Source organism: Vicugna pacos, chromosome 17, assembly GCF_048564905.1.
Source record: "Vicugna pacos chromosome 17, VicPac4, whole genome shotgun sequence".
NCBI lineage: Eukaryota > Metazoa > Chordata > Mammalia > Artiodactyla > Camelidae > Vicugna > Vicugna pacos.
The window spans coordinates 31737910-31761162 of record NC_133003.1 but is presented as its reverse complement, the minus strand read 5'-3'; the positions used below and the strand labels follow the sequence as shown (position 1 = coordinate 31761162).

General features: G+C 42.6%; 1 protein-coding gene across 3 annotated transcripts in view; it reads left to right on the top strand.

The window, feature by feature from the left end:
- CADPS (calcium dependent secretion activator) overlaps positions 1-23253 on the top strand; it is a 414447-nt gene that overhangs the window by 369028 nt on the left and 22166 nt on the right. For all 3 annotated transcript variants that reach the window (XM_072941600.1, XM_072941599.1, XM_072941598.1), the window contains 2 exons: positions 34-66; positions 7267-7374. In XM_072941600.1, coding sequence (XP_072797701.1) covers positions 34-66; positions 7267-7374 — 141 coding nt within the window. The remainder of the gene's footprint in view (positions 1-33; positions 67-7266; positions 7375-23253) is intronic.

Sequence of the window (23253 nt, the reverse complement as noted above, 5' to 3'; positions counted from 1 at the left end):
AGCCTCACTTCCATCCTCTTCTTTCCTCCTTAGGTGAAGGCAGCTTCCAAGTATGTGGATGTACCTGTGAGTATCTGAACATTGCTTTTGTGGGGTTTTGGGGTTGTTGGTTTTTTTTTTTTTTTTCTGGCTTTCATGGGAATTTTGACTGCCGTTTTCATTAGTTCTTGCTAAACTGTATCTTCCTGACTTGAATCACCAGAAGAAAGGAAGCCAAGAATATTTCATGGTACAATTGTTTTGAGACGAGAAGAGGGTATGGTTTCTTTCAACAGGAAAAGAGATCCAATTTGAGGGTAAACCCAGTTCACTTTCGTTTTCGTCTTTGTTGGTTTCTCGGGTCTATTTCATTCTGTCACCCCTTGGGCTCCCCTCCCCTCCTGCGTGCACACCTTGGGAGTAGGGCCTTGAGCTAGAAATTTGCACAAGGGTGCCAGTACTTTTTTTTTTTTTTTAAACAAATTCTGAATTTGTTCATTTTGGGGTCGATTCTGCAGTTATTTTAAGGAAACCTCACAAAACTGCTTATAATTAGTGCAGACCTCATTAATGGAGAGAGCTCTCAAAGTTCACAGATAAAGCACTCAAAGTTGCCCAAAATTTACATTTAAATTGAGGTTAAGTACTACACATGAATGCTGGAGTGTGGGATTACCTGGGATAAATCGGGGATACACTTATAGGCCGACTTTGCTCTGCCTATTAGCAAAATAAAATTGGAGAGATTTAAATATATTCCAATAAAGGGGGAAAGAAAATGATTCTGTTTCTCCATTTCTAACAAAAGAGGTGCGAGTCTCTATTATGAAATATTAAATTTAGAGAGCTTATCTCAACAGCCACCACGGGTCTTGTAGTGAATGTTTCTCATTCTGAACGTGGTTAAGTACCCTCCTTGTTCAAATACTTATTTGTTGAAATTTGTTTTTTTTCTAAAAGGATTTATATTAACATTTAAATTTATTTCCCCAGGAAGCTAAGTGTATAATGGTTTATTGGCTTATTTCTCAAAGGAGGGCAAAATGGAAAACTGGAGTGAATTTAGCATTAGAATATATTTTGTTTGTTTAATGAAAGAATGTACAATCAACAATTATGCTTTGAATTTATATAATACTTGTCCTCGGGGGACCTCTGACTCCTTCGCGTAGATAGTCCTTAGAATGGAGAAAAGAAAAAGCGCACATACCTGGAGCAAGGAGAGAAGTTAAGTAATTTATTTTCCCAAGCCCCAAAGTATAAACTTTCATTTCTCAGGGAGCGAACAGCTCAAATACTCTGAACCTGTTTCTCCATCCTTAAAATAGAGGCAATGATACCCACGTCACAGATTCGCCGTGAAGACTTAATCACACACACACGTGGGACATTCTGCACCATACCTGGAGCTCACTAGATATTTCAGCAGCAAGAGTGGGGCCTTTGGGTTGAGAGAAGTGCGGGGCCGGGGGCGGGGTGGGGGGGCGAGTCTCTGCTCTATCGCACAGTGTGAGATGGGGGATGAATTTGCTGACATCAACCCTGGCTACACTGGTCTTCAACAATAATAGAAATTGAAATTCTAGCCTCCAACCCAAAGATCTGGTAGCTGAAGTCTCTTTTCTGTTCACCTTAAAGCAGGGGAATCTTACCAGGGAGCTTTGAACAGGTGGCCAGTAGACAAGACCCAAATACTTGGAAAAAAGTGACCTGGCAACTGGTAGTATCAACTGAAAATATTAAGGAAGTCAAATAATTTGGAGGGAGGTCAAAAAAAAAAGTCAGGTCTTGACAATTTCATTTGGTTCAGCCTAATTCCTACAAGCTAGGTGCAGAGTCATTGTAAAGATGAGATAAAAATGGACTCTCCATCAACGTGCAAGGGAACAAAAATGAATTAGCAAAGTTTCCTCCCTCTAAAGAGGCACCAGAAAATGATGCAGCACATCCCCAAATGTGGTCCATTTACCACCGATGATATACAGTATCATCCTAACAGCGACTGCAACCAAACCATATAAAGCAGCCACTGTGCACAAGGCACTGTTCTAAGCACTTTATATTTAATCTGCACAACAGTCCCACTTTAAGGATGAAGAAACTGCAGCACAGAGAGGTTCACGTGCTCAGGATCCCACAGTTGGTAAGTGGCAGGGCTGAGACTTAAACACGATGTCATCTGCAAGATGATTTCCATCAGTGCAGAGACAAACATCTTTATTTGGATAATCGAGACATTATTTTACTGAGTATTAGAAAAAAATACGACTGAAACATCATATGTGCTCTTTCACCATGATTTCACCAAGTAGTATGGCTTAGGACAAAGCTAAACTTCAACTTCATCAAACTATTTTTATAGCAAATAATACTATAATAAATGTTTTACTAAATAAATAATTTTTTGGAAAATAATAGTACATTAACTCACAGGTCCTATATGCACATTGTTTATTTCTCAAAATTCTCCTCCTATGAGGGGAGTAATGTTATCATCCTGTTTCACAGCTGAGGAAACTGAGGCACAGGGAGGTTAAGTGACACGGCCAAGGTCACCTGACAAGTAAGAGGGAGAGTGAAGATTCAAGTGTGAGCAGTTTGATCTGTAGAGCCCGCTGACACTGGCTTGGAAGAGTCAATCGTGCCCATTTCTTTCCAACTCTGCCTTCAGAGAGGGCACACTGGTAGCTCAGATTCAGCCATGGAGAGAGTATTTACACCATGGAAATTGGCAGGCACTGCAGATCAAGGTTTGTTGTTTCGTCTTGTTTTTGTTTTTGCTTTGAAGAGTCAGTTTACCAGCTCCCCCTTGACTATCACCTGATGAGTCAGTGGTCCCCAAACCAGAATGTGCGGAGGTGATACCTGGCAAAAGCTTTTTGGTTTGTGTTCTGTTTGTTTGTTTGTTTTTAAATAGAGATTCCCAGGCCTTTGCCTCTCGAGATTCTGACTCAGTCATTCTGGGGTGGAGCCTGGAAATCCCTGTCTAAAAAGCTCTCCACCCGAGTCTGATACATACCGCAAGGTTGGGAACCATGGACTAAATCAGTGATTTTTAACCTTGGTTGTATGGAAGCATCTGGGGAGCTTTTACAAGGACTAGTGTGAGGCTGTTTGCCAATTTAAAGCAAAATCTCTGGGGGTGGGAGTCTAGGCATTATTTTTTTTTTAATTGAAGTACAGTCAGTTACAGTGTGTCAGTTTCTGGTGCACAGCAGTGTCCCAGTCATACATATATTCATTTTCATGTTCCTTTTCATTAAAGGTTAATACAAGGTATTGAACATAGTTCCCTGTGCTATACAGAAGAAACTTTTTAAATCTATTTTTATATGCAGTGGCTAACATTTGTAAATCTCAAACTCCCAAATTTATCCCTTCCCCACCCCCTTCCCCCAGTAACCATAAGATTGTTTATTATGTGTGCAAATTTGTTTCTGTTTTGTAGGTGAGTTCATAGTGTCCTTTTTCATTTGTTTGTTTTTTAGATTCCACATATGAGTGATACCCTATGGTATTTTTCTTTCTCTTTCTGGCTCACTTCACTTAGAATGACAATCTCTAGGTCCATCCATGTTGCTGCAAATGGTGTTATTTTATTCTTTTTCATGGCTGAGTAGTATTCCATTGTATAAATGTACCACAGCTTCTTTATCCAGTCACCTGTCAATGGACATTTAGGTTGCTTCCATGTCTTGGTAATCGTATACAGTGCTGCTGCAGGCATCGGTATGTTTTAAAGGTTCCCATGTCCTCATTTGCAGCCAGGTTTAAGAACCATTGGATAAAATCACCTTTCTGCTTGTTTCTAGCTCCAAAGACTCTGAGTTCACCTCTGTTACCGTGTAAGGTTTTTGGCCCATGGTCTATTGGTTTAGTTCCTTGTGGGTACTAGCAGTTCGTTACCTCAGAGGTTATCTCTTAATTGTCTACACTAGTAGAAAGAAGCACTGATACTAGACATTCAAAATATTGTGTAATCCCCAGAGCATATCTCTTTGTCTTAGATGTAGTATCCGACCCTTCCGTGCAAAGCAGACTTGCATTCCTAATTAGGGCTTGCTTTGGATGCTGAAAATTTGAATTCGTTTTCCTCAAGCTCAGAAATATCCTGAGAGGAGCAAGCTCTGGTTAAAACGCCCTATGTTTTCCAAGCCACCAAGTGGCTTCCTCACAAATGATGTTTTCCATACGTGGATAGAGTTAATCAAACAGAGATTTATTTATTCGTTGTGTGCTTAATTATTTTCTAAAACCTACATCCTACATCCTGTTCCATCAGTCTCTCCAAACCACATTTAAAATAAACAGCGTAACTGTGAGATATTAAAAGCCATCGCCTAAAGTTGTTCCCATTGTGTGTAGACAGCAATGTGGTATAGAGCTTAATTTATCTCTTAGCCTTGGTTGTTTAGTCAAAACTATGTTCCGTCTGTAACTACAAGTTAGCTTGTTGGTCTGTAAACAGGTTTTAACCATTTTGGTTGGAAATCGACTTAGAATGCACTGCACAGCCTTCCCTGCCTTTTAAAATAGGAAACTGACAGTAATTTAACCTTTTTTTTTTTTTTTCTGTGATCAAGGGTCACCACTGTGACTGTGTCTTTCCCCAGTGGCCACATAGTGGCCCACTCCCCCAAGGGGCTCCTGAGGTCTAGGGAACTCTGCCCTCGATGGCCCCAGACCTCATGCTGCTGGGTCTACATGTCTGGTCTATAGGTGGGCAGCCTTTTCCCTCAAGCTCAGGGCATCAGGAAGCGAGTCGGTGCTCATTTATCAGCACACCTGTTCCCAGTAGGATCCCTCATCCCTCTTCCTGGTCCACCAAAGGCGGGAAAATAGACTTGTTGGAATTGGACATAAATCTGTTTCAAAAGGAAGATGGTTGTGAGCAGGGACCTGAAGACTCTGAGAAAATTATACACATTTTCATACCAAGACTCCGTCTTTTTTTTTTTTTTGATGTTGGTTTCTCCAAAGCCCCTTTTTTCTTCTTGGCTCCAAAGTAGATTCCAAAGGTAGGTCAGGCCATGAAGTGATATAATTTTGTGTGTTTGGTGGGGGGAGGGGGAGAATCACAGCAGCTCATGTTTGTATAGCAGTTTATGGCTTTAAGGCATTTTCACATCCATTATTTTAGCTGTTGATTATGATTATCCTCGAAGGTAAGTAGGGTAAGTCCCATTTTGCAGATGGTATAACCAAGGCCCAGGGAAATTGAAATGATTTTCACAAGTTCCAATTTGTGGGGAGATCCAGTAAAAATCCACAGTGTGACTGAGAGGCTTAGACAAGGAGATGGAGCAAGAGCTTATTCATTCATGACTTCTTTCCTTCACTAAAAATTTACTGAGCACCTACTCTGTGCCAGGCATCATTTATGTGCCAAGGATACAACTGAAAATAGATCAAATAGACTCCCTGTGTTCATGGAGCTTATGTTCTCGTGAGAGAAGACAAAAACCAAACCAATAAATATATAGTACAATGTTGGATATTGGTACGTGCTCTGAAGAAAAATAAGAGTCAAAAGATGGAGAACCATGGAGTTTTGTTTTATTTTTTTAACTATCTGGGTAAGCTGAACCACGCTGATTTTTTCTTTCAGTCAAGTTTTTTGAAATTTAAATGCCCCTTTGAGGACAGTAATTTAGTGAGAAGAGAAGGAGAGGTGAAAATAATGGTTATTGAAGAGCACGGTTAGCAACAGATCTGCTGAATTTGGCTTTGAATCTTAGCTCTAAGATGGCTGCGTGTGTCCGGGAAAAGGCTGTTGTCTGCCACTAGCATCAGGGAAGAAATGGAAACAGTAATAATAAGTTTCTCAAGTGCCCCAGGTAGGGGTCCCCATCCCTACTGAGGATGCCTTTGGAGGCAGGGCTGCCAAAGGGAGAAAAGGAGAGAGATGCCAGTTGAGAACTGATAGCTGTCACTTCCTTCTCATTGGAGAACCTCTATTGTTTCGTATCATAAAACTGCAACAATTATAGGACCATCACACAACCTGCTCAATCCATTTGCTGAAAATTGCTTGAAAGTGTAACAGTTGACTACTGTGGCTTTGGGTTGTCCTCATTGTTTTTCAAATTAATACCTTGTCATTGTTCCAGCAGGTGTTAAGAAATGTTACTAGCATCCCAGGGGCCAAGCATTGGCCCTTTGCTTGATAATTGTTTGCTTTGTATCAGGAAAGGAAAAAAAAAAAAAAACAATCCTACTGTTTCCAAACCTCCCTCATTTTCACCCTGGAAATTACACAGAAGTGTTAACTAACTTCAATTTGCAGTGCCTGACAGTCACGTCTTGTAGAGAAATGATACTTTGTGATCTAAGGTAAATCACAGTAATGAAAACTCATCTTTTTAGTTATTAGCAAACATACATCTCTACTGTGGAAATTTAAGGGGTGTATGGCAGCTCTCCTAATGACCCATATTACAGTGTTTTAATAGGTTTCTTTGGAGGTAACTTTGATTGCAACATCTCAAGCAGTGTGCATTGTTACTTTCTTTTTTTTTTTCTTACAATAAATCATTTTGCAACTACTGGATGAATCACCTGCTTACCTCTCCAGAAAATCTCTTTTATTTAAAAATCAAATTCTTCCCCCTCCCCATCTTTTTTTAATCCTTGGACTATGAGGCTGTATTGGGAAGCAGAGACAACTAGTTGAATGTCTCCTCTGAGGAAACTGATTAGGAAATTAGGAAATACTCATTATATACTCAAGTTAAAGTACCCCCAAAACTATGACTTGGGTCAGAGGGGGTACCGGTTAAAAGAGTGTTTCTTTACTTGGCACTACCTCAGTTTTTCGAAGAGGGGATCAGGGAAGGCTGTCAACTTTCTAATGTTAAGTTAAGATCAGAGAGTAGAAGACGGAGTATGTTTGAGTATTTTGCAATGGAGGTTTCAATCCAGAGAAAAACCAGAGAAATATCTCTGGGTTATCCAGTGAAGATTTATCCATTAGAGTATCTTTGGTGGAAAAAAAAAATTAATAGTAGAACAACAACAAAAAAAAAACCTATAAACATCTTCTTAGCCAGGTTGGATTTCTGGAAAGAGCAGGAGATTGGAGTTACCAGTTCTTGGACTCTCCGGCCAGGCTGTGGGTAGCAATATTGTGTGCTGTGGTTAGCTCTCAGCTCCTGCAGAGAGCCTGAAACTCCGGCAAGTGCTGTGCGGGGAGGGTGGGCTGAGGCACGGGGCGCCAAACTGCACGGGGAGGCGAAGAAGAGCCACTGTCTGAGAATTCCATTTTCATGTTTTCCTGTCTCTTTACAGAAACCCGGGATGGACGTGGCCGATGCCTATGTGACTTTCGTCCGCCACTCTCAGGATGTCCTTCGTGATAAGGTCAATGAGGAGATGTATATAGAAAGGTTATTTGATGTAAGTAAATGCCTTCTCCTCCTTGAAAGCCAAGGAGGAGACCCTCCAAAATGTGACAAAATAAGAGACAGGAGGATAAGTCACATTTTGAGAAAATGGATCGGTCCCGATGCAAGCAAAACCTTTTCCTCGCCCTCTGCCTTAGGCTCTTCTCTGTCGTGTGTCTGTTCCGAACCCACCCTGGCGTGGCCCTGTCTCAGTCCCAGTCTGTGTGATACACAGGACGGCGCACAGCCTCGCAGCAGCCAGGCTCGTTTCTGCTAGAAGCTTGTGAAGCAGCTTCCTCTCACTGGCAAAGACCTTCCTTGGTCATGGTTCTCCTCCTTGCAATCTGGCCTCGCTTTAGGGAGATGTTCCCTGTTGTCTGGGAGGCTGGGACCAGCCCCCTCTCCTGAGGGTGGGACCTCCTTGCCACCAGCTGGGGTGTGGAGCTGTGCGGTAAATGTTGCACTGTTACCACTTCCAAGATGATTCGGTTTCTGGAAGACGAGAAATCCTTACTTAGCCCTGGGTTTTGGCAAATCCTTTATGATCGTTCCTTGGTCATTTGCAGTTCTAAATTGAGGTGCCCCTCACCCTAACCCACCCACTTGAGAATTTGGGAGAAGAAGCAGGTGTACAAAGAGCAGATCCAGCAGGCTGCCAGAGCCAGACCGAACTGCAGAAAAAGCAGGTTTCTGAGGGTTAATAGTTACCAAGCAATCTTATTTCCGCTGGGACGACATCTGTACTTCCAAAGCAAGCCACTGAGGCAAAAGAGCAAAAAAAAAGGAATCTGCTTCGGTCTCTTTCAGGCCAAAGCAGGTGGGACTGCCTAATTTAGCCAGAGATTCTGTTGCAGGTGTCCAGTGTAGACCCGGCCCGAGTTTGCCAGTGTAGACCCGGCCAGAGTGCATGGACGCGGACGTATTTGTCTCCATGTGGCTCTGAATGTACAGCCTACTTCTGTCTCGTGCAGCGTGATCATCTCCTGTCCAGGTTTCTGTATTTTTAGTGCCAGCCCGAACATTAATGTTTTGGTCTACTATGGAATCCGTGTTTCTATAATTTTTCTGTGACTGTGTTCAGCAATTTACATTGAGTTTGTGTGCGTGTGTGTGTGTGTGTGTTTGTTCCGTGGCTCAGTGAGCTCATTGTTGGCACCGCTTAAGAATCTGCAGCTCCTGACTTTTATCTGCTTTGTCTTCCAGCTCATTTGCTTTCCTCGTGTGTTGAAAAGGCTCCTGTCTTTTTTTTTTTTTCCCTCCCCCTCTTTTCCAATCATCCCCTCTCTGTGCTCAATACCGCTGTCCCCTCTGCATCACCTTTCTTCGAGAAAACCCTTCTTACTTTTGAATTCCCACCCGTCCTCTCTCGGATTAAAATGGAACTTATCTCTCATGTCAAATGTTTTATCACATTATATCAAGTGGCATGAATTAGAATCAAATAATCTTCCTGTGTACATCTTCTAGCATGGCCCACATCCACTGAGAATGCCTCATACATGCATAAAGCTCACCGGCGGGTCCTCTCCCTTCTCTGCATGCGTGCCTTTTTGAAAGTACCGAGCCTAGAATGTCTGGGGCGCAATCACCCAGCCGATAGGCATTGAAAGCCGGCAGGCAGCCCCCTCGGGTCTGCAGTGTGGAGCGTGGACGCTCTGCCCATCTCCGCTGAATGAAATTCCAAGCCACTAATTTTCGAGAAGCCCGTGGGTTGTTCTTTTCAATGCCTAGGTTGCCTTCTTTTTTTTTTTTCCCCTTTGATCGGTATCTTCTGATTCTCAATTTTGTGTGGCCCTCGCGTGCATATGCGTGCGTGCTCCTGTGTGAGCGTGTGTGTGAGTAACCCCGTGCTCTCGAAAACTTCTCGAACATCTAGTCCTGAATTTGACATTTAATCTGCAGTGAAGCCTGTGGCTTCGTTGACAAATAACCCACCCTTCCCTCTTTATTTTTTTTAATGAGCAATACAAGGGGGAAATTTTTTTTTTTTAAGGTAGCTTGGTTGAAGACAGCAAGGCAAATTGTCCTTTCCTGGGGTATTTTTAAAGGCAAAGTACAACGGAGTCTTTATTTTAAAAAGTAAGAGTGTAGCCTTGGCTAGCACAGATGGTGAAACTGGACTTGCCTGACTGTTGAAGAACACGCGCAAATTCAAGCCCTCTGGTCATTTCTGTGAATTCGTAATGAAAAGAAACATCACCGAGAAGATGTTTTTCAGGATGCAAATTATGTTTAGGGTCACTTAAAAATTCACAAGAATGTCAAGTCCCTTGTGGAGTAACACTGACCGGCATAAAGTGGCTTCAGTAACATTATAGGAATCCCCACAATTTAGTCTCATGTTGTCCCAATGATGTTTGTCCCAGGGGAGTCTTAATTACGCTCCCCTGAGTATCGGATTTTAAAACTTAACCATTACAATCATTCACTGAACCTCACTCCCCTGCCCCTGGTGGGAAAAAAATCTTTCAGTAGCTTATTTAGACATAATGAATTTCTTTGCCATTTACTTCCTTCCTTCCCAAATAACCTGCTCCCCTAATTTACAGAATATTGGTGCTAGGCAACCTAACTGATGCAGTGCAAAAGAAGTTCTTGAATCTGTCATGGATTTAAAACATTTGTCATTCGAAAAAACCCAAAGCTTCTCAAAAAGCTTCATTACCATGCAGCCCCAGTAATTTAATTCAGTACTTACTGTTTTTCTATAATCTAGCGGCAAAACATCAGATTACCAACATGTTTGATTATTTTCGGCTTCTGTTTCCTCAAGCATGGTGTTTATTTCTTTGCATATTACGCTCTGCAAGGGACTCGTGTCCACCAAGCTAAACAAGGGAATCGGAATATTAAGGCGAAAAGGTTCTGCGAAGCCTCCCACCCTAAATTTCTTGCTAGGATGAGCTGATCCTTTCAGTTCCGTTCCTAATGACAGTGGTCCCCGGGCAGGTTCCTAAACAATTGGCAGAAAGCTAATGAGAAAAACTTGTTGATCTGAGAGGTTCCTCTTCCAAATTGTTGCATTTTGATAAATGGCAAAAATGAATAATAGAAAATTAGCATTCTGAGGGAGGAAAAAAAAAATACATATTCTCTCCGAGATTGTTTGCTGTCTGGGGGTTGTTGATTTTTGACTGTTGTGTCATTCCCTGGTTTTTAGTTCCTGCTGGCATCTGTCACTCAGAGGCAATGTTCTCAGAGTTCCTGTTGTGTTTTTAGCTGTGTTTCAAAGTCGAAGTTTTATTTACCTGATAAGTCCTTCGAGTTCTTGCTGTTCGGGGTTGTTCCCACTTTGTGCCTTTCTGAGTGTACCTCGTGGAAAAGGCTGGATGGCATGAGTGTGTGTTTGCATCTGAGAATATTTGGGCTAATAGATGGTCATTTAATGAGCACATCTTTGGTGAAAACCAGGCCACTATCTCAGTGTGCGCACGCTCGCTCGCTCTCTCTGTCTGAGCTGGTTTTTCCTTTGCCTCGTCATTATACTTCTGGCTGGAATTGGGTGCTTGTGGGAGATTATCGGCATAGCATTTGGGGCTCTATATTTAATGTTCTGCATTTTTATCTATTTTATTATGTAACTTAAGAGCAGCTTTCCAAATTCATCTTCACCAAATTTTTTTTTTTTAAGCAGGCATTTTTCTAGGTTGGTTGAAGAAATCCGTCAGATATAACATTGCCTCACCAGATCTTTTTCATGCACTGAAAGTTCCCCTGTTTATTAATCATTGATTTACATAGTCCTTCTATAAAATGCTAGCAACTTTTGAAGTCATGCATCTAAGAAAAAGATAAATGGTCCCAAATTAAGTGTTGCCTGGAAAAGAATCCTCAAACTGCTTTTCTTGGTATTTCAGATAGGCAGCTGTACATTTTTTCATCTGTGTTTTTGTCATTTTTTTTCCCAAAACATGACATGCCATTGTAAACTGGTTTCATTTGCTGCAAAAATAACAGTTTATAATGATTGGAAACAAAAGAGTCGGAGGTTTAGAGCAAAGGAGTGTTCCAGTATGTACCATAACAATGAATTTAAATTATATTAAAGATGCTGAATTTTTAAAAGAGAATCCTGTTGCTGTCAGATTCAAGTGGGAGCTTGGCCACTTTGAAAATTATTGCTGACTTTTAAGAGAAAATATAAAATATGGAGATGAAATAATCTCCATATTCCAAAAGCAGCAGCCCAAGAAATAACTCGAAGCCAGTGATTTAAAGCTTGAGTGTCCGTCAATCATGCAGATGGCTTTTCCCCTTTCTCTGGCGATTAATTCACCATCTTCCCCGAAACAAAAACACGCTTTTTGAAATTAGAGATCAGATCATCAAGAGAAGCACCTAAGATTTCAAGGTCTAAACAAAAATTAATTTATTTTCTTTCCTCCTTGTACTTCTTGAAGACACAGACTGAGAAGAAAATCGGGATTAAAAGAGATGTGCTTAGGATGAATTCATCTGCTTAAACCTCACAGGCTCGGGGATGAGTGATTAAAAAGCCATCTCGAACTTGGATGGCATCCACGTTGCGAGTAATACCGCGTCCGTGGGCCCCCGTGTCACTGTGAACCAGGCCCGGGGAACATTTGACGGGAGATGATACATGGATTATATAGGTCAATTATACACTTAATCTGCCTTCTGGGGGATTAAGTATTTGCAGATTGACTCTGCATTTGGTTTCTCCGTGGCAGTTATCAGATCAGGAAAGGGCCCCTCACCAAACCGCCTCGTAAGCGCTTAATCAGGCAGCCTGGTCAGGCTCTGATGGGGCTGCCTGCTCTGTAGTCCCCTGCCTGGCACAGATTTTAATTTGCTGTTCCATTATCGAATCATATATTTGTCCACTTTATGTGTCAGCACAATAACTGAGTGTGAATATGTCCCTTTAATTTGAAAAATGGAAACCTCTGCCTGTTAGAATATATTTGCTGTCCTTCCACGTGAAGCGTCCGATAAGCTTATTTTTAATAACCTGATTGAATTACAGGAGCATTACCCATGTGAACACATCTCAATCAAAGTAGGAGCCGTCTTGCTCAAGGAAGTAAGTACGGAAGAAAAGACAACAAGGAATACGTGATGTTTTAGGTGATAACCTTGTAAGGCAGATCGCTTCTGTCCAGGTGAGGGAAACCACTTCCAAAGGCACAAAACTGCTTCCGAAGGTGCAAAAGTGGGGAGAGGCACCCAAGATTCGCCAGCAGAATACAGCTTGCAGGTCTCAGGGCGGTGGGGGGTGGGGGTGATTCTAGACAATCAAGGCACATGGCATTCAAGACACTGAGACCCTGAGTTCCGTCCTCCGTAAGCGCTAAGCGGGGTTGCCTGCCGCTTACTGGGAGCGTTCGTGTGGTTCGCGCCGGCCTTGCTTCCGGAGCCTTCAGACTTCACCCTTGATCCTTACGAGCTGGGTGACCTTGGACAAGGTATTTAATCTCTCGGAGCTCCAGCTGATTCAGCCACGTAACAGAGATGGTCATAAGCAGAGCCTTCTCGTGGAGCCGAGATGAGGGTGGAGGTGCCGTGGGCTACTGCACACATCAGGCTCTGAGGAGGCGTTTGGTAAGTGGTCGCCGTCGCCGTCGCCACCACCCTCATCACCATCATCACTTTGTCATCATCATCCTCATCACTGCAATGGAAAGGCTTTTTTTTCTTGTTAAACAAAACTCTGTCCCCGTTCCAAGGTGTTGTAAGACTCTCCCCATCACTTTCAGCCGTTAACGCCAAGCTTGCTTTGAATTATGTGACGTACAGCAGCCTGGTACCTTTTTACCTTTGGTGATACGTAGTTCTGAAACAGGCAGAAGAGCAGTGGTCAGGACTGAGGCTTTGGTGTAGGCCAGACAGGAGAAGGAATCCTGGGCTTGCCACTTCTGAGCTGTTTAACGTCAGGTGAATGACTTAACCTCTCTGAGCCTCAATTTCCTCAGCTGTAAAGAAGGTGACTTCTTACAGTTGTTGGAGGGCTAAATACCAGAATGGATGTAGACGGGCATAGTTAAAAATTCAGCAAGTCTTTTATCATATCATCATCATCATCTTGTTGAACTTTTTGTTCCTTGCCATGATTTTGAAATGACCTAGCCCTGTGCCCTCAACAAAACCACAGTGCCCTGGAAAAGAAATCAGAATTGACCTTCTGAACGTGAAGAATATTTGGGAGGGGTGGGGAGGAGTAGTTAATACCTTTTATTATCACAGATGAAATAAATGTACATTGTAGACATTCAGAAAATACAGCTAAGCAAAAATAAGAAAGTCTTATGTTCCCAGCACGAAGAGATTATTACTTGAGTGTTTATTCTTTGGATCTTTTTCTATGTGCTGATATGCAGTATGTACTTTTAACCAAAATAAGTGAGCAAAAAAAAAAAAATTGCTGTTCGTAAGTTAGTGATCTTGATTTTCCGTGCCAGCAAGTGTTCATCTAATACCCTGTCCACGTTCCAAATTTCCCACTTGACCCCAAAATACTCCGTGCAGTTGGTCTGGGCAACCCAGGCTCTGAGGCCGAGCCGTGCGTTTTATGTGGCTGCGATGTACTTTGAATGTGTCTTTACCAGCACTGGCCCTTTTTTCGTGATCCTGACTTGTTAAAGGGACCGCCGTGCCAATTGTTCTGCAGACTGGAGGAGTTTATTACCATCTAAACATAGAACTGATTTGAGAAGAAAAAAAAAATTATATCAAGCTGAATTCAACCAAGTAGCTCTTTTAGACATAATTAGTAACTCAGCATAATTCAACCAGAGCTTTTTAAAGCTGTTCTGTGTGCGTAAGGAGAATTTCTAAAGCTAGTTAAAAAAAAACAACAACAACAACAAACAAAGATAACAACCAACAAGAAATCCAGAGGCCAGGGTGGAAGTTGGCCGTGTGAGGAGCCACAGGGATTTTATTTCCTGTGTTAAGGCACGATGTCTGAGCTGGGTGGGTAAATCTGAAGTCCTGGGCTAGTATTTCTTTTTCTTTTTCTTTTTTTTTTTTTTTAATAGACTTTATTCTTTTAGAGCAGTTTTGGGTTCACAACAGAATTGGGCAGAAAATACAGAGAGTTCGCACATAGCCCTCCCCACCCACACATACATACTCCCCTACCCTCAACATCCCTCCTCAGTGTGGCGTATTTGGTACAATCGATGAACCAACATGGGCACATTATTATCACCCAAAGTCCATAGTTTACATTAGGGTTCACTCTTGATGATATACATTCTATGGGTTTTGACAAATGCATAGTGACATGTAGCCACCACTATAGTATCATACAGAATAATTTCATTGCCCTAAAAATCCCTTGGGCTCCATCTATTCATTCCTCTCTCCCTCCCTCTCCCCAAACCCCTGCAAACCACGGTCTTTTAATTGTTTCTGTAGCTGGTCTAGTATGTCTTGTCTCACTGTAACTGCTTTGGGAACTTCCTGGACTAGGAAATTGGACCCTGCCCACCCCACCCCACCCTACCTTCCCCTCCCTTAGATCATTAGGAAGGTTTCTTGGTTGATTCTGCTAGGATTTTCCCTGCGGTCATCAATCCGAAATTAAGCCCTTTAAGTCAGTCTAATGCTGCGCTTTCAGTACTTTTCAGATCAAACTTTAATTGAACTATGGCCTCGTCCCTGTCATCCTCCACCAGGAGGCAAAAAGAACATGTTCTCCAGGCTGCTAGGCTAGCCTTCAGAACCTGTGTGATTTTATATATATAAAGGAAAACAAATACAGGAAATATATACAGGAAAGCAAATCCGAAATGTACCAGGAGAGGCTGTTAGCAAAGGAGAGACAACTGATTTTTTTTTCCACCTAATTTTGAATCCCAAAGCAAATTCTGACAATTAAGCCATGACCTGGGCCATCCGTTAGGACTGTAGAGGGGTCCTTCCCCAAGGAGGATATGGAAACTGGACACAGAGTCAGAGGGAGATGAGATATGGAAGACCTGTCCTCACCTTGATTTATAACATGAGAAGGAATATGTACACCCAGATACACACACACACACACACACACACACACACGCAGGCACATATGATTAGGGCTTGGGTTCTTGGATGTGAACCTTGGACTCGGGACCTTTCCAGTGCCCCTTAAAAACCCAGTGTCTTCATGACTTCCCTGGTTCCCATCATCCACGTCTGCTTTGAGCAGATTTGCTCTTTCCTTCCCTATTAACGTGAAGAAGACTTAGTACTGCCTTTGTTGGGATATTTGAAATTTTAACAAAATATTAAGCCGGAAGAGCAAGGCGTGAATAATAGAAGGTTCTGATTGTTGACATGGCAGAAAGCAAGCTCTAATCGGATGGGAGGGGATGGAAAGTCGTGTGTTTGAGGCTTCTGATGCCCCACTGCAATGAACCTCATATTCACATGTGGCTCCTGTCTTGCCCCGTGGCCGTCACAATAAGTAAGTGGTAACAACTGATTGGTTTGCTTTTGGAGCCTTAGAAACACAGTTCTTGTCCACATGGACACGGGAAGGCTTCTTTCTGTCCATGCCTGGGTGATTTGAGGTTACGGCCATTGTACACGCAGAAGAGATAAGGGGACATTAATAGATTTGGATTATTTGAACTAATTGTATCAGATGGGTTATTACCAGCCAGAAGGAAGGGTTTTTTTTTTTTTTCTTAGCATCATGCTTACAGATTTCTGTCTCAGGGAACATGTCTTCAAGCAGTCCTTTCTAATGTAGCTGCTGCTTCTAAAGCCATTCATGGAAATAGGTCTCATCTCCTTTCAGGCGAACCTTGCATAAAACCAGTCTTGAATTTTCTCTGGAGCTTGTGTGCGACGAAGAGTTCTGCTAAGAGTCTCTATCAGAACAGCTTTCTGTGTTCCAGGAGACATTTGGTGAACGCAGTTAATTTGTTTTCTTTCCCAGCCGAGAATGTTCCAATAATCATTCTAAGAAGCCAGGCTGATTGCTCTGTTACATTAAGGTCACAGTATCCTTATTGACACGACCCGCCCAGTACTTTTGTGTCTTAGAAAAGATTTGTTATTTTCTTGTGGCAGACTTACAGCACGGGGGGCAGTAAGTGACAGACATGTATACGTGCATGCGTGTACACACACACACACACACACAGTAGCCATGGCACATTTTGTGGAACAAATATTATCACACTGTGTTGCAAGGTACGAGATGTACTAAATCGTCAAATACTTCCCATTAATTAACCGAATAATGGTTTTTCTCCTTGCCAGGCCCTGTAGAGGCTACTATCAAAAAATTTCACTGTCCATACCTAAAGTCATAATCATCTGGCCCAAAACTTTTTTAATGAATGCATTTAAAATATCATCTAGGTTCTTATTCAGAATGTGGTCCCAGGACCCTCGGGCATCAGCCTCCCCTGGGAGTTGATAAGAGGTACAGAATCTCAGCCCTGACCCCGGCCGAAATGAATCTGAGTCTACATTTTAACAAGATCCTCTGTTGATTCAAAGGCACATTAAAGTTTGAGAAGCACTGGATAAGATCAGTGGCTTTCTCATTTGCCCAAGATTCACAGTAAGAAGCAAAGTTTGCATTGCAACTCAGTACATACATAGGTGTACACACACACGCACACACACGCACGCACCCAAAACAAAAGTTTACGGAACAATATTTACACTCTGTGTGTTGCAACCTTATGTCTTCTGTTCCATCTCTCACGGATCTTGGTGGTAACCAGGGAAATGACTTTATCACCCACTGTAGCATGTGTAGGTTGTAATAGAGGGGTGGGCAAGATCACTCCTGTTTGAGATGCACTGATCTGGATGAACCAGAAGAGAGGTTAATGCTCCAGATACACAAGGGAGCTCTACTCCTTTGCACGTCGCATGTCCCTCTGCCGCCGCCACCACACGCACCTGAGTATGCGCAGCAACAATAACAAAGTGTCCACTTGTCAACCCAGGAGTTAGCTTGGCGCTGTGCCCGTCTTGGGAGTAGATTATGTCTGGGGGCTTCATGTCGTGACAGGGCCAGCTTGTGAGACATCCGAGACTCTTTCTGCCTCACTGTCCCTCCCCAGTGCAGTCCCCCTCCTGCAGAGGGGCTGGAGTAGTGTGTTAGATCAGCCGAGCGGATTCGTGCACTTTGGCTTCCCTTGATTGCTTTGCTTTGCTTTGCTTTGCTTTTTTTTTTTAATCGAAGTGTAGTCAGTTTACAACCCTGCATCCATTTCTGGTGCACAGCATAATGTTTCAGTCATGCATATACATCCCTATATTCGTTTTCCTATTCTTCTTCATTATAGATTACTAAAAGATATTGAATGTAGCTCCCTGGGTATTTTCTTTTCTATTTTTTTTTATTATTCTTTGCTTTTTCTAATTCTACCCGGACCTTGGTTAAAAAAAAAAAATTTGCTTCTACCAGGAAGCTACAAGTTATTTTTGAGTGTCCAAAAACCTGAAAAGAAGGCTCAACATGAATACTTCATTCATTCCCAATTCCCAATTCAGAAGAGAACAGTTAACAGCCTCCTGTTCTGTTAAACTCCTGCCGAGTTAACGAAAAATCCAGTTAATGGAGTCTAGCGACTCGCTACCAGTTCAAATATCCCCGTGTCAGAAGGCTTATAGCTGAGAGTGTAACTTCCCACATTGGATTGCCCCTCGCCTGCCTTTGGCAAAATTTTCACTCTGACCATCCCTGGACTAATGCCCGTTGTCCCAGCAAACCTCCAGGTCTTGCCCAGGATGGGATTTTTATTAATTACCAGATCTCCATGCCAACCAGGATAGAAAAGCCCCTCTCATTTTTTGGGTAAGGGAATTTTTTTTTTAAAAGAACAAATGCTTTGTAGAGTAAGCAAAGTTAAATTCATGAGTTTTCATGTGAAATTCTGTCCATGTTTGCTTTCCTCTTGCCTTTTCTTTAAATTTTAAGAAGTTTCTATACAACTGTTAAAGGCTGTACTCCATTCACAGTTATTACAGAATACTGGTTATATTCACCGTGTTGCCTCATACATCCTTGAGCTTCTTACAACCCCTTTTAAGGAAGAGAACCATCACTTTTTTTTGTTCAGAAAATGCATTATTTGGCCTAGGAAACCATCCTGTTAAAGAGAAAAGACGCAGCTATTAGGTTCCTTGCTTGTCTGGGAGTTCAGTGTTTTTCACCCAGAGGTCCCATTGCTGAATGTCTGGGGACATTTTTGGTTGTCTCAAATGGAAAGGTGCTGTTAGCATCGAGTGAGCAGAAGCCAGGCAGGCTGCTAAAGATCCTTCGATGCACAGGACAGTCCCTGCAGCAAAGAATTATCCAGCTCAAAATGTCCATAGTTTAAAAATCCTTTGTCTTTAATGATACCACCTATTTGAGTTTAAATCATGAGCCTTGTCTGTGGCTCATTCTCTCACCGAGGAATTTCAATGACTGTCTCTAAAGAATACTCTACTTGGCAGATTTATCAGAAACTAAGTCTCAGAAATCCCTTTGACAAGCTTCATTCAAAGACATATTTTTTAGGGTCTAGAAAATAAAAACCAAAGAATCATTAACACCTACCTTTCTCAGCTTGAACTTAACACTCATTCATGTGTAGTTCCCTTGAAACTTAAGTATTGCAATAGAAACTCCAATCTTGTCGGTTAAATGAGTAAGAACAGCTTCCTTCTACAAAAAAAGTGCCCTTTGGAGTCTTTAAGGAACTGGATCTTTTACATCAAGCAGGCATTAAGAGCACGGGCTTTGCAGTAAGACATCCCCGAGGTCAGTTTCTGGGTCTCACTAGCTGTGTGCCTTTTGGGTAACTTACTTAGCCTTACCAAGCCTCAACTTCCCCCTCTATAAAAACGAAGATTAAAAACGGGATGTAGCTCTTTGGATTAGCAGGACTAAATGAGGTAATGCGTAAACCATAGTAATGGTTGGCACATAGAAACGACTGCACAAATGTCCCTCCTTGATGTTGTCATCTCCATCGGCAGCGGTGGTAACGCGCAAAGCCAGCGCACATCTTTGCCTAATGCTAAGGCAGGCTCTGCCCATGGAGAGAAGAAAAGTAGTGACACGTTCCACATGGACAGGAGTTTGAAAAGCCAGAGATGGAAACGGTCAGAGGATGTCATCGCAAGGACCAAAGAGCCCAGGTGTGCCGCAGGATCCCTAAAGAAAGTCTGTCTGAAAGACGAGCAAGTTCCCCATGGGACGAAGTCTCCAAGGTAGCGGTTCAGAAGAGGCAGCCCAGATCTACTGATCCAGGCAGCCCAGCTTGAACTGGGATCTAAGGAGGAGAAAGAGATAGGAGTCTATGCTCAGGCACTACGCAGGGAGACATCATTGCTTCCTGCAGGAGCATCCTTGACTCACCAACTCTGTAGCTTCATCAGCACTGGGATGACTTTTCTTTGGAGGGGAACTTTCAGAACTTAAACCTGGGTTATGATGACTCTAATCTATGCATCTGCATGTTTGCTTCGTAGGCATTTAGCAGCCCCACAATCTGCGGGCTAACTTCTTTTTATAGGAATAGATACTGTTCTGTCTTTTAACATGTGCTTCTGAACCAGGGGTGTGCATCAGAATTACTTAGGTAATTTTTAATCCATAGTTTAGTCATACTTTTTAAGTTTTTAACCTAATGTCCTTTTCCTGTTCCGGGTTCCTATCTATACTAACTCGTTATATTGAGTTGTGTATCACAATAGGTTCTTCTTTGATAACCTTCGCCATTTTGAGGACTTGTGGTCAGATATGTCGCAAGTACCCCTCTGTTGATAAATTGTTGGTTGTTTCCATCATAATTAGTTTGGGGTTTGGGGTTATGTGTGTTTTTTTTTTTTTATTTTGAAAATATATTCATCCCAGCTGTATGCCACAGATTCTGAGTTAGTAGATCTAAGATAGAGCTCAAGCTTCTGTATTTTTAAAACAAGTCCAAGGGTTTAATCCAATCAAGAACTGTTGATTTAGAGCAGTGTTTCTCCACTGTGGGTGATTTTTGTCTCCTCAGAGTTTATATGGAAATGTCTGGAGACATTTTTGACAGTCTCGACTCAGGGAGGGTGGGGAGGGGCGCTACTAACATCTGATGGATAGATGGTAAACATTACCGTGCACGTGACAGCCCCCCCAACAAAGAATTATCTGGCCCAAATTGTCAACAGTGGTAAGGATGATAAAGCCTGATTTAGGGGCTAAAAGATACTGAAAGAGAGGGTGGGAGGGTATAGTTCAAGTGGTAGAGTGCATGCTTAGCATACACAAGGTCCTGGGTTCAACCCCCAGTACCTCCTCTAAAAATAAATAAAATAACTACCTCCCCACCTAAAAAAATTTTTTTTTAGTTCTACAAAAAAAAAAGATAACTGAAAAGATACTGAAAGACATGTTAAATTCTCTTATTTCTATTAATATCTTCCCTACGTTGTGGCTTCTAAAACAACTTAATAATCTTGTTATTTTTTTATCTATAGCAACCATATGAGGAGACAGATGTTACTGTTACTTTCATTTTTAAGACAGGCACCGAAGGTCCTAAAAGAGCTTGCCCAGGACCCCAAAGGGACCCCATCTCTTGAAACTATGGTTTTTCCATCCCCGCCCCCAAGAGCAGTGGTGGTACCTACCTTATTTCCCATTGCGTCCGCCGTGTTCTGGCTTGTGTAAACCCTCAGTAGCTTTGTGTTAAGTAGGCATTGATGAATCCCCAGCCCATCTTGTGGACCACGTCAAGGATTTTGTCTGTTTCCAATTCTAACCCAAAGATAGTCATTAAATCCTTTAAGTATCTCACTATGGGTTTTTGCGATTGTCACTTGATTTTTTTTTTTTTTCAGAAGCCTTGAACATGCAGTGTTCTGGTAAATTTCATGGGGAATGAATTGTTTTGGCCCATTTGATTTTTTTTTTTTTGGTTAATCTGAAGATGAATTGGAAAATCTTTTCTCTTTCAACCCCTGCTGTTGGAATAGTTTCTAAAATGTCTGAGTTCTATTTTTTACCTTAACTGAGCATTTGAAACAGAATCTGATTCTCTGGGGCAAGATCTTTCAGGGCGCTGGCTTTACCATGCTGAACCCCAAGTGACACTGTCCAGTCATGAAGAGGTAAAAGGAGTGACTTTTCTGGGATTGCACTATTCATAACTTCCCTGGACTCCAAACACAGTGCTCCTCGCCCACCCTGTGCCTTAGGAAGATGAGGCTGAGATGTTTATTAGCCCAAAACGCATTCTGAAAGCTACTCTTTGATTCAGTCCCAAAGAGGACTTTTAGAGGGAGGGAAAAGGACAGCTTTCTCCTAAAAGGCAAGGACCAACAGGGCGAAAGATTCCCATTGATTGAGGGGTTTGATAAATGGCTGTTTAATAATAATGATACAATTTATTTAGACTTTCTTTTATGTATGTTTCCTGACGGTACATTGGCAATAACCACATCACCTTGTGAAAGATGTTATTTCTTTGAAGTGCCTAATGACCCCATTTTACAGGTATGGAGACTGATAAGAGCCAATCCTGATGGGGCACACTCTGTGTCCCAGGTACCATTGTTGGCACTTAAATGTAATCATTCGTGTAACTTCCATAACTTCCTTGCGAGGTAGGTTCTTACAGATAAAGATGTTGAGTCACTGAGAGGTAAATAGAGTTCTCTAAATTCGGAAGCCTGGGAAGTGATCAATCCTGGATTGAACTCCTTTCCTTCTGATGCAGAGTAGACACCTAAGCGTAATGTCTTTGGGGGAAAAAAAAAGTCAACCCTAGTCAAAGATGAGCCCCCAAACTCCCACTCCACGGAGAGCTCTGCACGCCCACCATCACCCACCGGGGGCGGTCCTGGAACAGAGTCTCTGTCTCCTGTGTGGCACCGCCACAGTATTCAAGACAGAAACTGCAGTTATGGACCCCTGATGGGAAGTGGTTTATTTAGTTATGGTCTGTCCACTAACAATGATGGGAGTTGCCTATCTGATCAGGCAGACCCTTAATGAAGCTTCAACCCTGCGTCCTCCTCAATGTGAGGACATCGTCACTGGGCTAGGGCCCCACCAACCCCAGCAGATCCTAGACCTAGAGGTGGGAGACCCCAGGAAGCGCTACTGTGCCCACGCGAGGGTGAAACCCCATCCTCAGCGGAGAGGGCCCATAGCACGGTGGGGAAGCTTGCACACCATATGTGCTGCAGAAACCGCTGCTCCCTATGCCCAGCCGAGGGGCGGGCTTCAGCTTTCCGTCTATAGCTCCCTCTGCGTTCCGTCTAAGATCTTTTATCCCCCAAGAATACAGTTTTGTGGTTTATTTGGGGCGAGGGGGAATGATGGTAACACGATACCGCTCCATCCCAGACAGTTGATAAATGGTTTAGGGTGGCAGCTTAAGTTCCTTAAGCAAATCTTGACACAGTGGTAGAATTCAACAACAATGCCCAGGATTTTCCTGCGAGGCCCCGTGGACTCGTAGCTCCGTTTTCAATGGCACTGGGAGGTTCCACAGGTCAGCAGTGCTTCACAGGAGGGGAAAAGTAATCCAGAATTACAGAATAACGCGGTCATACAATCCATGCATAATACAAATGCAGTTGCAACTAAATCATTACGTGGTCATTATCCAATCATGCCTCCGATGTCAGCGATGTGAAAATTTATGATCGGGTTTCACCAAAGTCCTTCCTTGACTTTTTTTCAGCCAAAGCTGACAATAAACAATGTGACAAGGTGATGAAGGAAAAAGGAGGGAGGGAGGGAGGGAGGGAGGGAGGAGAAGGAAGGAAGGAAGGAAGGAAGGAAGGAAGGAAGGAAGGAAGGAAGGAAGGAAGGAAGGAAGGAAGAAATTGGGTTTTTTTCCCTCTTGAAGCTTTTAAGAGCTTATCAGATAGATCATCAGCTGTCAGCCAACCCTTGAAAGTCCCAGATCCCTTGGCCAGTGGAAAAGTTCTCTCC